The sequence below is a fragment of the Lytechinus pictus genome, chromosome 19, assembly GCF_037042905.1.
Source record: "Lytechinus pictus isolate F3 Inbred chromosome 19, Lp3.0, whole genome shotgun sequence".
Lineage (NCBI taxonomy): Eukaryota > Metazoa > Echinodermata > Echinoidea > Temnopleuroida > Toxopneustidae > Lytechinus > Lytechinus pictus.
Genome location: NC_087263.1, coordinates 9,017,436 through 9,032,607, shown reverse-complemented (window position 1 = coordinate 9,032,607; position 15,172 = coordinate 9,017,436). Strand labels below are relative to the sequence as shown.

Sequence of the window (15,172 nt, the reverse complement as noted above, 5' to 3'; positions counted from 1 at the left end):
CACGCCCCTAGCTCACTAATTTCTTAGCACCTGCTCTCCCGAACTTTCCCCATCTAACTTTCACACCAAATTGACTCCCCACCTGCACATGCATCGTGAAAGTTTTCTTTTCTCGACACCCCTCCCCCTCTTATCCCTTCTCTCTCCTCTTTCTCCCTAATTTCTCTTTTTTTTCTTCCATATACCCCTTCTCTATTTCCTCCTATGTTTCATCGCCTCTACTCTCCCAACTCTGTGTCATGCCCCCTCCTCACTTAATTTCTTGGCCCCCATGCACTCCAAATCTTTTCCCAACTAACTTTAACCTCAAATTGACTCCTCCCCTCCTGCACATGCATCGTGAAAATTTCTCTCTCGATGCCCTTTCTTTTCTCTTTCTCTGAGTGTCTCCCTCTCCACTCTCTCTAATCCCTCATAATATCCCCCCTCTTCTCCCTCTCTCTTTTTCTTTCTATCACTCTTCCATTTCACTCTTTCCTCTCCTTGTCCCTTTCTCTCTTATTCCTCCTCTCCTCTTATTCTGTGTTTCACCGCCTTCATCTCTTTCAACTCTCTATCATACCCCCTGACTGATTTCTTGGCACCTGCCCTCCTCCTAGCTTCCTGCTAACTACCTAGATGACGTCGTCGTTTCCTGAGGGAACGTGATATCTGACATGCCAAAACAACATTGCTCGAGACCTTGCATTTTGCTAATACATTTAAAGGACAAGTTAACCCCACAAAAAGTCGATTTGAATAAAAGGAGAAAAGTTCAACAAGCATAACACTGAAAATTTCATCAAAATCGGATGTAAAATAAGAAAGTTACGACATTGTAAAGGTTCGCTTAATTTTTCTTAACAGTTATATGCACATCCTTGTCGGTATGCAAATGAACAGGCTGATGACGTCACCCACTCACTATTTAAATTGTATTACATTATTATAAAATATAAAATATTCAAATTTTCTCCTCATTCTCCTGTGAAACAAAGTTTTCTTCCTCCCTGAACATTGTGGAAATTTATCATTTTATGGTTCAGTCTTTATAAATTGTCAAATCTGTAAAAAATGAAATATTGTATAATACAAACAATAAAATACAAATTTGTCACTGAGCTGTGCACATATTATTGTTTTATAGAAATGAGCGAAACTTTAAAATGCCATAACTTACATCCAATATCTTATCTTACATCCAATTTTGATGAATTTTCAGCGTCATACTTGTTTAATTTCTCTTTATTGACTCAAATCAACATTTTCTGGGGTGGACTTGAACTTTAAGAAAGTTACAATGAGTGATTTTATGTTCGGTGTTGCCTCGGTGCTTGTGTTTGAAGCACATTTCCGCTTGCTGTCCCGAACTTCAAAACTTTCATGTGAGATTACCACAAAAAAAAATTATGCAAATTTTCGCCTACAATAATACAGCCCAATCAATCCTAGTGAAATTCGTCATATAGGACCATCTTTATTTCAGAATTTTATGCTGTCCTGATATTTTATTGGCTCAACAGCAACTCCAAAACGTCAACATTCAACTTGAAATCACTCAGTGAAATCGAGTAGACGATTCAATTCTACAGATATATCGCCGATGATAAATATTTTCATTACTATTCTTTGAATTTGATCGCAAGCTCACATTATTTGTAATTAATGTAAATGGCTAACAATTACAAAAGCAAAAAAACAAAACAAAAAATCGAAACAATGCAAGGACTAAATTTGAAAGGAAAGACCAATAAAATTGCACTTTGCTGCACATTTGAGAATGTAACTTTTCAATTTGTTTGGATCTACAAAGCAGTTTTATAAATCATGTATCTGAACCAACGGGATTATCAATATCGGAAAGAGGTGTTACACAGTGGTGCATCGTGTCACCACTTTCTTTCTGTACTCCGAGCTAATGTGGACAATGCCCCCAATAAAAACGTTTTTTCGACGGTATATTGATAATGTTACTCGCTACCATATCATAAACATTCAGTTGCCATGGTATAATGTTGAAAATTTCATTATTTTGATGTTTGTTCAAACTGAAAAATTACGATGATTATAGTCGTCAGCGGAATGAAATGTCAGTCCATTGGAATAAACGTACACAACCAAGCACACCCCACATACTTAGGTAAAAAATTGCCAACTCGTCCACTCACCACGTAGTCTACTTCCATTTAGTCTAATGCCATTCCATCCATCAACATTTCGTCTAACAACCATTTGGTCCAATAACCATTTGATCCAATCATCACTTCGTTTTAGTACCATTTCGTTTCATAACCAGTTGGTCATTTTCATTAATTTTGCACTTAGTCCAATCAGACCAAATGGTATACAGACTAAATGGCTATTGGACCAACTGTTTATTACAGGAAATTGAGTGTGGACGACTTGGCATTTTAGACCATGTGGATAGTGGACGAACTGATGGTAAACTGATAGTAGATGAGTTGGTAATTAGACAAATTAGAAATTGCCCTATACAAATTATATTACGCAACTACATCAATACTTTAACCTCTGTTTATTTTTTGGGTCAAGGGTCTTAAGTTTCCGTGTGAGACCAAAACGTATATGCTTAACAACGAATACATTAATCATAATAGAAAAACCATGAAGCACAAACAGTGATAAGTTTTAAAGTTGAAAAAATCTGAATAGTATTTCCTTTTATTGCACTTTTTATACATCGAAATATTTACAATACACAGATCCTATTAAACTCCATGTTGGTTGATGTATCTGTATAACATGTATAAGATGTAACTTTGGCACTTTTAATATTGCATTATACATAATATTTACACTTTCTCTATTTAATCTTGGTAAGTCAATAATACATTTATTGATAGTTCTCGGGAACGTTTCATAAAATGTGTTATAATAACAAATTTGCAATAACAGTTTAAAGCTACTGAAATCACTCAATCAAACAATGCATTTCTTAAAAACATTTATGAAACCGGACCTTGGTTTAACAAAGGTACAAACGTCGGGATATCTGTTAATGGCTCAATTCTTCTTATATTAGAATATCCTAGCCAATAATTTAAATTTCCACCGTTTTTGGTGATACACTTGAAATATTGGAAATCATTTTAGCGTGGGTCAAATCTGTATGACTATCATTGAAATGTAGAGATTTATGGTAATCATAAACATGTGTAAAGCAGAACTAATACTTTGTCAAAGTAGCAAAGAATTACTACAAAATGAAAAAAAAATATTGACCGCTCAAAGAATTGACTTAGAAACTTTGACAGGACGCGCATAAGTGCTACTGTCATCAAAATGCTTTGCACATATCAAAACTAATCTTTGGAGAAGTGCATATTTCTCATGAACTATAACAATATTAGACAAATAACAGATAATTGTAATAATTACGTAAAGTCCAATTCATTGCTGTCTATAGTATCTACGTCTAATTATTCAAAATGCCACAGAGGGGAGTTAAGGGAAATAATTAAAAGAAAAACATTATAAGTAAAGCGAATGGAGCTATCAAAGGAAAACCAACACCTATAAATTGTATTCAAAATGTTCGATCTTTCTATCTGTCTCTACTTTGAAACATTTCTTTAAAATCACACCGTTCCATGATTGAGGGGGTGACTTCGCGCCAAGTTCGGAAGCCAAAAATCTTATCAACGTGAGGGTGACAGATTGAGGTCACGTGACCTGGCCAGGGAAGCTTACTGATCATGTTTGTATGGGAAGCAGAGAGAGATTGAGGGAGAGGGAGAGGACAAAGAAGTAGGAAACGCAGAAGAAGAAGAAGGAGGGGGAGGAGGAGAAAAAAGATTAAGAATAAGGAGAAGTAGTAGAAGAAGATGATGATGAAGAAGAAAAAAAGAAGAAAAGCAAGGAGGAGAAGGACTTAGGAGTAGGAGAAAAGAAGAGTGAGAAGTAAAAAAATATCGCTAAAAGAGAAGACGGAGAAGAAGAAAGAGAGATAGGAAAACAAGGTCCTAGGGAGATCAAGAACTTTCAGATGTTTCTGTTAATCATTAATTCATAGTTACCAACAATGCCAAATTGTTAGATTAAGAGAAACATAAGCTTATCGAGAAAGATTAGGAATGTCTCCTTTTCCATGCCAACTCTGTCTAGAAAATGACCTTTTGAATTACAATTGGCCCGTCAGCCAAAGTCGTCAGTAATTAATACTTCACTTCTTCTTAGCATTGTTATCTTCTCCATCGTCATTGTCATCATCATGATCGTTGTCGTCATCTTATCATCAATCCAGGACATCACACAACCATTCCTTCTGTTTCCATGACAACGGCGTGGTCATCATCGGTGGTCCCTCTCATGTCTTTGTAGGACGGTTGGTGGCGCCGTGCTTGGATTTTTTGTTTCATTCCACTGAAGAGATATTGCGTGCCGCGGAGACCTCCGTACAACGTCACAGCAAGCACGGCGAATAGGACGCAAGGAATAAGCACGTGACCGAATATAGTGGCAGGAGATGCGTCTTCTGTAAGTTGTTCAAGAACAGATGATGTAATTGATGAAATAGTTGAGACTATTTATGAGGGATATGAAAAATTACAAACAATAAACAACGGCCAAAAGTACATCAGAAACAAGATAAAGTAACAGTTTGTACGCGATGGACACGATTGATGAAATGAAAAGGCAACAGTAAGACTCCTACTATTATATGTAACTTAAAGCATTAAAAAAATGACGGTATCTCTTGCGATAGCAGAATGTTTATATGTTTATAGGCCTAACTTCCATGAAATAATTTCAGTCATTCAGACTGCATTCCGATAAATGGTTTATTAATAAAAATCAAGACATCATCGCGGCTAAGGCCGAATTGCGATGTATTACAAGGTAATAATGACAAAAAAAATATTTAAACAGTAACACAGATAATTACAAAATAAATAATACGGATAAAAATACCGACTAAATATTTTTGAAAATATGTTGTATTCATCAGTGAGTATATGTAAATAAGAATTAACATTTATCTGGGGGGGGGGGGGGGGTGATACAAGGCATTTTTAAAATGGACATCGCCTTATATCCTCCATTTACTTTATTCATTTATTATGAAATATTAGGGAGAGAAAGATTATTGCATGACCTCAGACACAGATCCAGGGGATGTGGGGGGGGGGGTTCTTTGACTAGTTGATATTCTGTACATATTTGACACTGAAAATAGAACTAACTTGAGAAAATAAACTAAAAAGTGCTTCCCGAGGGTGGTGATAGCTATGATTTTGCCTTTCATTTTTTTTATATTATTTTTTGGGCGGGGCAGAAGTGCCCCCTGGACATTCCTGGATCTGCGAGTATGGATAAACAGTTTTAATACATTTTAACCTTTCCAACAGATTTAATTTTAAGCCAGTTTTCATTTTGCAAATTTATTTATTGTCTTCACATTGTGGCCACATTAAAAAAAAAAGAAGATTTATAGCCACAGTTGATGAATATTGTAATCAAGTATTGCTACCAGGATTGTTATCTGCAATATGGACCGCAAAACATCGGTATAGACATACAAAATTGCTTTTACAATAATTTCGTAGTTATTTTTAGAGAACGACGAAAAATAATGAAGAAAAATAAAAGAAAATATATCGGCATTCAGAAGGGGAAAATGAAGGAGGGATGGAGAGACGGAAAGATTTAGAGAAGGGAGAGAGAGTGTGGGGAGGGAGGGGGGATACACTGCAAAAACTCTGGTGTTGATTTAACACCAGGCCGGAATCTATATGTCCACACCAGAGAAGTATTGAAACAGCACTACTTTGGAATCCAACCGATGCTGTTTTAATACTAATTGGTGTTGTATAAACACCTGGTGTTAGAACAAAACCAAACTGGTGTTGTTTCACACCTCTCTGGAGTGGACATATATAGATTCCAGGCTGGTGTTAAATCAACACTGGAGTTTTTGCAGTGTAGGCCTAGATAGATAGATAAATAGATATATAGATAGACGGACAGAGAGAATGAGAAAGGGAGAGAGGGAGAAAGAGAGAGAATAAAAACATGTACACCACTTCTGACTTGTCTGTCAAAATGAAAAAAAAAGAATTTTGAATTTTATTGGGGGTAAAAAGAAAAGGAATTCTTACTATCAAATGAAAATATTTGTCCGACGGCTGCTGTCCCCACCGGTGGCGTGGTTGTGACAGGTGTTGCTGAAAGAAAAAGGAAATTGAAAAAAGTGTCAAATCTAGCTATTCCTATGAGATTTTCAATATTTCACAATGACACAAGTCATGGTGAAAGAAGATTAATAGTGATAAAACAAAACCATTAAAAAAGTAGTATTAAAAAAACTCCAAAAGTTTTTGGAACCCGCCATAGCCACAAGGATTGAATTGAATTTATTAACGTAACAGTTCATCTTTTTTAGCAACATTCAATTGCAATAAGAAAAAAAAGTATTTTGAACTTTCAGGTTCACATAATGTCTATGTCATGACCCCACCAAGAAAGAAACATACTAAATACATGGTTCGGTGAAAAAGTATTAGGTAAAGCCTTAATTTACTTCATTCCCTTGTACTAACTTAACATATTATATATATTTGCAATTTGATTATGCTATTTAGGCCTGTACATTTTTATACTTTTGAAACTACTAGAAGTGCAAATTAAATATTTTAAAAATCATGTTGATAATACTGCCGAATGGCATTCAAAATGACATGGAACTGAAACTTGTGCAATGGACCTTGACTTCATTACGTCGCCATCTTAGAGGCTGAAGCCATTGCCTTGCATGCGTTGGTGATCTACAGCTGGCACATCTCTGACAACTCAGTTTACGCGTATTCCTATATCCTCTGAGGGAGGGCGCTACAAGATTATGACCTCATCCATAATGTCTACTTAATTTTGCTGATAAGAACGTTGCTTACTTGTTACTGCCATTGTAGGAACCGGTCTGTCGAATTTTCCTTCGTAAACACCATTTAGTTTAGTCTGCGTTTTTCCTCCAGCTGTAAATATGAAAAAAAAGAAAAAAAAAGCAGTGAAGTTCCTGGCTAGACGAAAATTAAATTAATAATAAAAAATAATTAACGGGGATCCGTATCGGAAGACAATACCTAGAGGGAGTAGGAACATTAGTGTATAAACGTACATTTATATAAAGATGATAAAACCCCAAACGAATATTTCAAAAAAAGGGGATAATCATTAAGCAAGGACATTGACAATAATAATAACATACATATTTTATCATCATCATTATGTAATGTTAAAACGTCGCGGGTATACGTTTGTCACGAAGTTCGAACGAAAACCGACGCAATAAGGGACATCACTCGGCTAAAATTCAAGAAGAAGTTTAAGAAGTTTATTTAATTTCCATGACAAATATAAATCAAATATAGATACCACCCAAAGTACGAGTACAAAAACAATTTTACCTTAGCATAACTATATAACAAAAGCTTGTATAAACAGTAAAAAAACGAGTATGGAAATGAGGGATCCACTAAAAAGCATTGCTTGTAGAGCGTGGATCCCCTATAGCGAGTTGAATAAATAATTTATATTAAGCAATTGAGAAAAGGCACAGTAATGAATATTAACTAAATGTGGAAATTCATTCGATTGTACAAATATACAATATCATAAAATGGGAAAGTAAAATGTGATAAATATAATAGGAAAACTATTTCAGAGAAAAAAAGGAAATGATAGCAAAATTGAAATAAGGTGACAGAAGTACTGGACGACATGCATTATCAAAGACACACACACAGACACACGAAACAAAGAAAAAAATACAGTGACATATTAGAGGATGGAGGAGAGAGAGAAGAATTAGGCTGACCGATAGAGAGAGAGAGAGGGGGAGAGAGATAACAAAGTTCAACGAGAGCGCTACATACATGGTCATGATAAGGAAAATTTAGTGTGAGATACAAGATATTCAGGACCTACAAACAAATCAACTTCGTTTGTAAGACAGTAACAAAAATACTTTTAATTTTCTCTTGAAGGAGTTGATGGAGGGGGCCTGTTGAATATCTTTGTGGAGAGAGTTCCAAAATTTGGGGGCTGTAAAAATGAAAGTACTTTGAGCAAAAATAGTTCTTAGCATTGGCAAATGAATGTGATCGCCATGTCTGGTAGGATATGTATGATAACTATTATTTTGAAGAAACATATCGTGGAATACGGAGGGAACCATGTCGTTTTTATAGTTGTACATAAACTGTCCAAGTTGAAATAAGTACAAGTCTTGTATTTTAAACAAATTATATTCGAGGAATAGCGGATCAGTGTGAGAACGGGGATGTGAAAATGAAATAATACGAAGAGCTTTCTTTTGTAGTAGTAATATTCTGTTTAGTAAATTTTGGTGTGTATTACCCCAAACCAGGATTCCATAGTTGAGATATGGTAATATAAGAGAAGAATATAGAGTCAGTAGAGAGGTAACAGGAATGAATGTTTTTAACCTATTTATGATGCCTATATTACGAGAGATGGTTTTGCAAATATTGTCAATGTGACATTTCCAGGAGAGTTTGTTCTTGGACACCCAAGAATTTGATTGACGGGACACTTTCCAGCTGAATATCTTCAATACAAATATCAAGAGGCAACGAATCTATAGTATTACTGAATAACATGTATTTGGTTTTTAGAAGATTGATTGATAATTTGTTTGCTCTAATCCAACTCAAAACTTTAGTTAATTCACAGTTTATTATTTCAGCAAGGGTAAGCGGATTCTTGTGAGAAAAAATAAATTTGTGTCATCAGCAAAAATAATGAAAGATAGAATACTGGATGCTCTGCTAAAGTCATTTATATACAAAATAAAGAGGAGCGGTCCCAGGATACTTCCTTGCGGCACATCACAGCTAATATTGCACATATTTGAGGGGTAATCATTAAAAGAAACAAATTGTTTTCTGTTGGAAAGGTAGTTCCTGAACCAATCCAAGGCCTTCCCACGTATACCATAATGCGAAAGTTTATGAAGTAGAATGTCGTGGTTTATTGTGTCGAAGGCCTTGGAGAAGTCTAGGAAAACACCAACCATATGTGAGGACTGATCAACTGCATGAGTAACTTTTTCAACAAAAGATAATAATGCATGAACTGTACTATGCTTTTCTCTAAAACCAAATTGGAAATAAGAGAAAATGTTATTATCACAACAAAATTTGATTGTTCTGCTATACAGTGCGTCCCACAAAAAACGAAACCGAGATTTATCGATGATTTATCATAACTTAATCACAAATACAATAGACAAATGACCTACCATTGTAAAGCTTAGAATCTCCTCTTTCATCTGAAATTACTTAGATTATTTCACATTCACGCATGAGTGAGCAAAAACAATTTGAAGAGGGGATACCAAAAAGTCATTTGGCGGGCTGTATCTGGGTTTCAAAAAGAAAACCACATTTCTAAAAAGTTCAATATCTGCTTTTTAATTTGATACCTCAATGAAAGAAAATGGTCAAGAAATAAGAAAGTTCTGGTTATTTGAAATAAGGCCTGAATTTCAATAATTTCATAAAATGAAGAGGTTTTACAGGCTAGCGTTCAAACTCACTCAACACTCCGTTTTGCTGACGATCAGCCATGCATGAAGTCTTTTGTTAACCATGCGATAGCTTCTGTGGGAAACCGGTGAAAAAACGTTTATTTAATGAAATTATGGAAATACAAGCATTGTTTCGAGGGAACGTAACTTTTTTACTTCTTGACCATTTTTTGTGATTAAGGTATCAAATTAAAGAGCAGATATTGAACTTTTTAGGCATGTGATTTTCTTTTTAAAATTCAGATACCCCCCGCCAAATGAGTTTTTGGTATCCTTTCTTCAAATAGTTTTTGCTCACTCATGCGTGAATGAGGAATAATCTAAGTAATATCAGATGAAAGAGGAGATTCTAAGCTTTACAATGGTAGGTCATTTGTCTATTGTATTTGTGATTAAGTTATGTTAAATCATCGATAAATCTCGGTTTCGTTTTTTGTGGGACGCACTGTATATTATTTTTTCCAAAATTTTACCAAAATACGGTAAGAGGGATATTGGCCGATAGTTGTTAATGTTTGATTTATCGCCTTTCTTAAAAGTTGGAATGACTTTAGCAATTTTCATGGAATTGGGGACTTGTCCGTGAATTAAAGACATAGAAGATGTAAGCAAGTGGATCTGCAATATATGGAATGATGAAGATCGAATAGAATAGTCTGGAATTTCCCCCAAGGTTCACCTGTGTTTACATTCTCATATTGCCCTTATTCGGATCAAAGCATGTTAGTCATCATAGCCCCAAGAGAATCGTCTCTGTATTATACGGGAAAGTGGCAAGCCCCGCCCCTACAACAGACACATGCAGCCACTGAAAAGGCACGTAGAGGCGTCCAAGTTGCTGGTCGCTCGCCTTTCGTTGCCATGGTAGCAGTACCGCTAACAGTTCGGGTATGTGGAGTCATATTTCCTGTTTTTCAAACTCAGAATCTCCAAATATTTTATGTTTATTCTTTTCATTTATTTATCCATAATAGGTTCACATGTTCCTTTGAAAGCTAACCACGATGTTGAGGAACTTTCTGTCATATCCTAACCAGAAATTTAAATTTTTGTTGCTGCAGCTAACAAAAAAAAAAAAAAAATCACAATTTAAAACTAGTCCTAAGTTTGTTTTCAATTTATGTTTATATTTGTAATTTTCGAAGTGCAATAGAGAATATTTTCAACGAAATTTGGTGCATAATCTACAACAACAACAACAACAACAAAGAACAGTGTCGTAATGAGGCAGAAATTGAGAGCGTTGACCCCAGCTGATTTCGATGAAGCGCATCGCTTTGAAAAAATTGCAGGAGAGCAAAACGATCGACATTTCTAGCAAAAATAATCAATCGATTAGTAGGACAGATTTATAACGTGAAAAGTCGAATCGGTCAGATGTTAAAGGAAGTTATGATGTTGAAAAATACGAAACAATAATCAAACAAATATACAACTTGTGAAAAGTTGGGAGCCGGGGGTGGCACCCCGCAACCCCAACAGAACGTCAGTCTGTTAAAATGTAATTATGCAGCGTCTTCTTTTCAATTCAAATTTAAAAAAGAAAACAGGGGGGGGGGGTATGTTCTTGATCGACCTTGTGCGAAGATCGGGATATTTGAGAGACAAAAAAAAGGGTATAATTAATCAGATTTTTAGGTAATATTCTATCTCTTATAAGAATCTCTCACAACATATTTAGTTACATTTGTAAAATCACATGATGATTGTATACATTAATTTTGTTGACGTTGTTTTTCTTATGTATGATGTTTAAGTTTTTCTCTACTTTTTAATATGCTCTTTACAAGAATGATTTATTATCATCGTTATTATCAATAATGAATGTGAAATTTTACCTTTTCGTTGTTTGTAGAGAAATTTTTCTGTATTGTAACATTATCTTTAAGAATTGCTATCTGTTACGAAATTATTGAAGAGGATATGCATAATTTCTTTTCCAGTTGGCATCTGTCCATCCACCACATAACTGCGTTATGCCTATTAGCAAGCTATTATGGAATTTAGTTGTTTGATATGTGACGTTTACTAACCTTGCCAGAATGTAATAACATTGAGCAGGAAAGTGGGGGATGATACAGTATATCAACATATAGATCTAATGACAAAGAAGAAATAAAATGGGAAAAGAAGGAGAAGAAGAAGAAGAAAAAGAAGATGAAGAAGAAGAAGAAGAAGGAGTAGAAGAAGAAGAAAAGAAAAAGAAGAAGAAAAAGAAGAAGAAGAAGTAGATGAAGAAGAAGAAGTAGAAGAAGAGAAGAAGAAGAAGAAGAAGGAGAAAAAGGAGAAGAAAAAGAAGAAAAAGAAGAAGAAGTAGAAGAAGAAGAAGGAGAAGATTTAGGAGAGGAAGAAGAAGAAAAAGAAGAAGAAAATGATGATGATGATGAAGTAGACGCTGAAGAAAGAGGATAAGAAGAACAAGAATGAAAAAAAAAATAACAAGAAACACAAGAGAAAGAGATGGATTGATATTAAACTTATCGTTCTTCAAAAAGTAAGGACATATTATAATGGCTACCATAATACGATAATAGTATTATGACATGCAGAAAAGGCGCATTACGAGAATAAAAAAAAAAAGATTAGAAACAGAAGCACACGATTGAAAAAATAACGCTAAACGAAAGTAACTAGTGAAAACAAAACCAAAAAAATAATATTAAAAAATGATAATTGAAATAAAAAGTCTAATAAATCCGGGGAATATGAGCAGCATGATATGATCTTTGGTCGGAGAATCCCTGGTTTCTAACACAAGCCAAGAAGCTAATGTTCCTTCTAGATTTTTTAAGAGGCAAAATGCCAAGTTTGCTGTCATCACTATAATGACAGAGCTTCCTTTATCAAACTTCGAAAGAGCCCAATTTCCGTCCCGCCTTTCGAGACGTGAAATCAATATGGAGGCAGACTTTTTTCCAAGTCGAAATTTGTCTCACTACGTGCTAAAGTATAGTAATAAACTTAGTTCAATTAATTTCCATATGTGCTCGCCTGGAATAATGATGTTACTCGAATGAAACTACAAAGTCGAAAAGATGACAGTACAAATGGAAATGAACCAGTCACTACTGCAGTAACATAGTCAACAAAATTCAAATATTCTCGAATGATCACAAATTTGTTTTTATTTATTTTGATATGTATTTATTAAACAATTGTACAATCGATTTCATTCATTTGTTCACAAACCTCTCCATTTATTTATTTATTCACCTATTTATTTATTTATCTATCTATTTTTTCATAAATATGCATCTTTTTACAATTGTTCATCTACTTATTCATTTCTAACAAATCTCTGGGTATTATACGTACATTTTTTTGTTTTGTTATAATATCGAATCGAAGTTTGAGTCCGTACCTATATTAACCAAAATCCCTTTTATTAATATATATCTAAGCTTTTGGTAATTATTAATATATCTCACCATCAGTCAAGTTTTAGAAGATGTCTTTTGCAAAATTAATTTGCGGTTGATATCTATATCATAACGTACTCATATAAACCAATTGCATCTACCAGTATCATTCATAAATTATTTTTAGGTTTGAGATCTTCACCCTTTGATATGAATATAATATTTCACTATTTTCTTTCATTTTCTCCCTTTTTTGCTTGGTTGTGATATGTTAGTTTCTTTTTATTTTTTTCATCTTATTCTATTTCATGATTATTTTTGTTATTTTTGATATCATTATTATTACCAGTATTATTACTATTATCATCATCATCATCATTATTATTATTTTATTTATATTTATTATTATTATTTTTATATTATTTTATTTATATTATTATTATTATTATTATTATCATTATTCATTTATTTTTTAATTTAATTTTTTTTGGGGGGTCCCAACCCCTCCATCTGTAAGCCAGTGGGGGGGGGGGGGGGGTGGTGCAAGCCAAATGCTCCCGAAATCTGAAACAAACCGGGAGAATATATTAAACCATCTAGACATTATACTTATCACTGTTGAATCAAGAAATCTAGAACCAGACTTCTTTTCGTTTCATTAGTTTTGTTAAAAATAAAGAAATTTAACCCCATTAATTATCAAAGTACGCAATCGACACCTAAAGTATCTGAATTCTTTGGTAAGCTTCTTATTATCCGCCGCATTCGAACAACATGGATCAATTGACTTTCCTATCATGATGAGAAAATGTTCACATTTTCGGAATTCAATACTGCCAGCTACGTGATATCCATGCAGTGGAAATGTTGATTTAAGTTTTTTGTTTCTAACGCTTTGTTGGTTATTTAATATCACTGCTAAGCGCGATAATGAAGGGTCTGATGATAATACGTCCTGGCAAGATAAAGAGATAGCATGCGGCATAAAAATGCTTCATAAATCATTTGGTAACATGAATGTTTGTTTGGTTAAAGAAATACCAAATGCAGTGTAGATCCACATAAAATAACCCCAAATTAGGTATAAATGAAACAATCAATGACGATGAATGAACAAAAGAATGCAAGAATGCATGAATAAATGAATGAATAAATAAACAAGTTAACAAATTCCAGAACAAAGGAGGAAAGAGACTTATTCCATTCACTTACCCGCTGATGAACATGCAGCGAAGATTCCGACGAAGACGATCCCAATATTTATTGACTTCACAATCATATTTGCCATTTTATTTTCAGTTAATGTTTCCGACGATTAGAGTTATATGCCAAGTTTGCTATTTCGTGAATTTCCTATCGAAATATTTCTGTAATTGGCTGGCCTTTGAAATCGAAGGTAAAATAATTTGAAAGAAATGGCAAATTTTAAGTTAAAATGGACTTCGTGATCACGTGGTTGATGAAGGATTCTAGTCAGATATTTCGGACCAAAATGGTAAATTTATGAACGTGTTTATCTCTCTATTTTCTCAATTGGCTGCAAAAAGAGGAGTGGATGATGATCAGGGGTGCTTGAGTCGGAAAGTTCCAGAAATTTTCGAATATGTTGCGAAAGACTAGTGTCGAATGAAATGTTCCTCTTATAATCGAAGACGATGCCGTTGTGTTTGCTGAATAGTCAACAAAAATCTGACCAACTTTAAAACATCTCCCCTGTTGCTGAAAGTTTTGAGAAGGAAAAAAGTGTCCCTTGTCGCACATGGCCGTGTTTACAATATTGGGCTTCGTGCTAGACTTCTACGCTGTCGTTAGTTTCAAGTACTACCGATTTCCATAATATTACTCGTTTAATTTGATATAGTGCTGGTATAAAAGAGCAATGATTCGCTTGTTCACATTGATTGCTGTATCATGATAACTGATTACAAGGCAAATACTGTGAAATGTATCAATAAACGAAAAGGTCGAAATTAAATCAGGACAGCCAAATAAGTCTGTAAGCGGTAGACTAGCAACCTCGCTTGGATGTAGGCGGGGCTCTCATACTCGCACGTGATTGGCTGATAAAATAAATCATGAAAGAGTTAGGCAGGCAATGGTCATTACGTTATGGATAATTGGATGGGGGAGGAACGACCTAAAAGGAAAGTTGCCCCCTTTACTCCTATTATGTCAATTACACTGGTTTTGTTCTCTCAAAGGCTTTTTTAAAGCAAACTACAAGTTGGTTAGAATATAAACCTACTAATGGTTAAAACATGTAGTA

The 15,172-nt window shown here is 34.5% G+C and overlaps 1 protein-coding gene across 1 annotated transcript; it reads right to left on the bottom strand.

The window, feature by feature from the left end:
• Positions 1-1,438: 1,438 nt before the first annotated feature.
• LOC129283095 (uncharacterized) lies at positions 1,439-14,846 on the bottom strand. The gene is made up of 4 exons (XM_064113816.1): positions 14,119-14,846; positions 6,891-6,971; positions 6,099-6,164; positions 1,439-4,474 (listed from the first exon to the last, which is right to left on the bottom strand). Exons 1-4 carry the CDS (start codon positions 14,192-14,194, stop codon positions 4,248-4,250), a joined length of 450 nt encoding a protein of 149 aa, XP_063969886.1. The 5' UTR covers positions 14,195-14,846; the 3' UTR covers positions 1,439-4,247.
• Between the last annotated feature and the right edge of the window lie 326 nt (positions 14,847-15,172).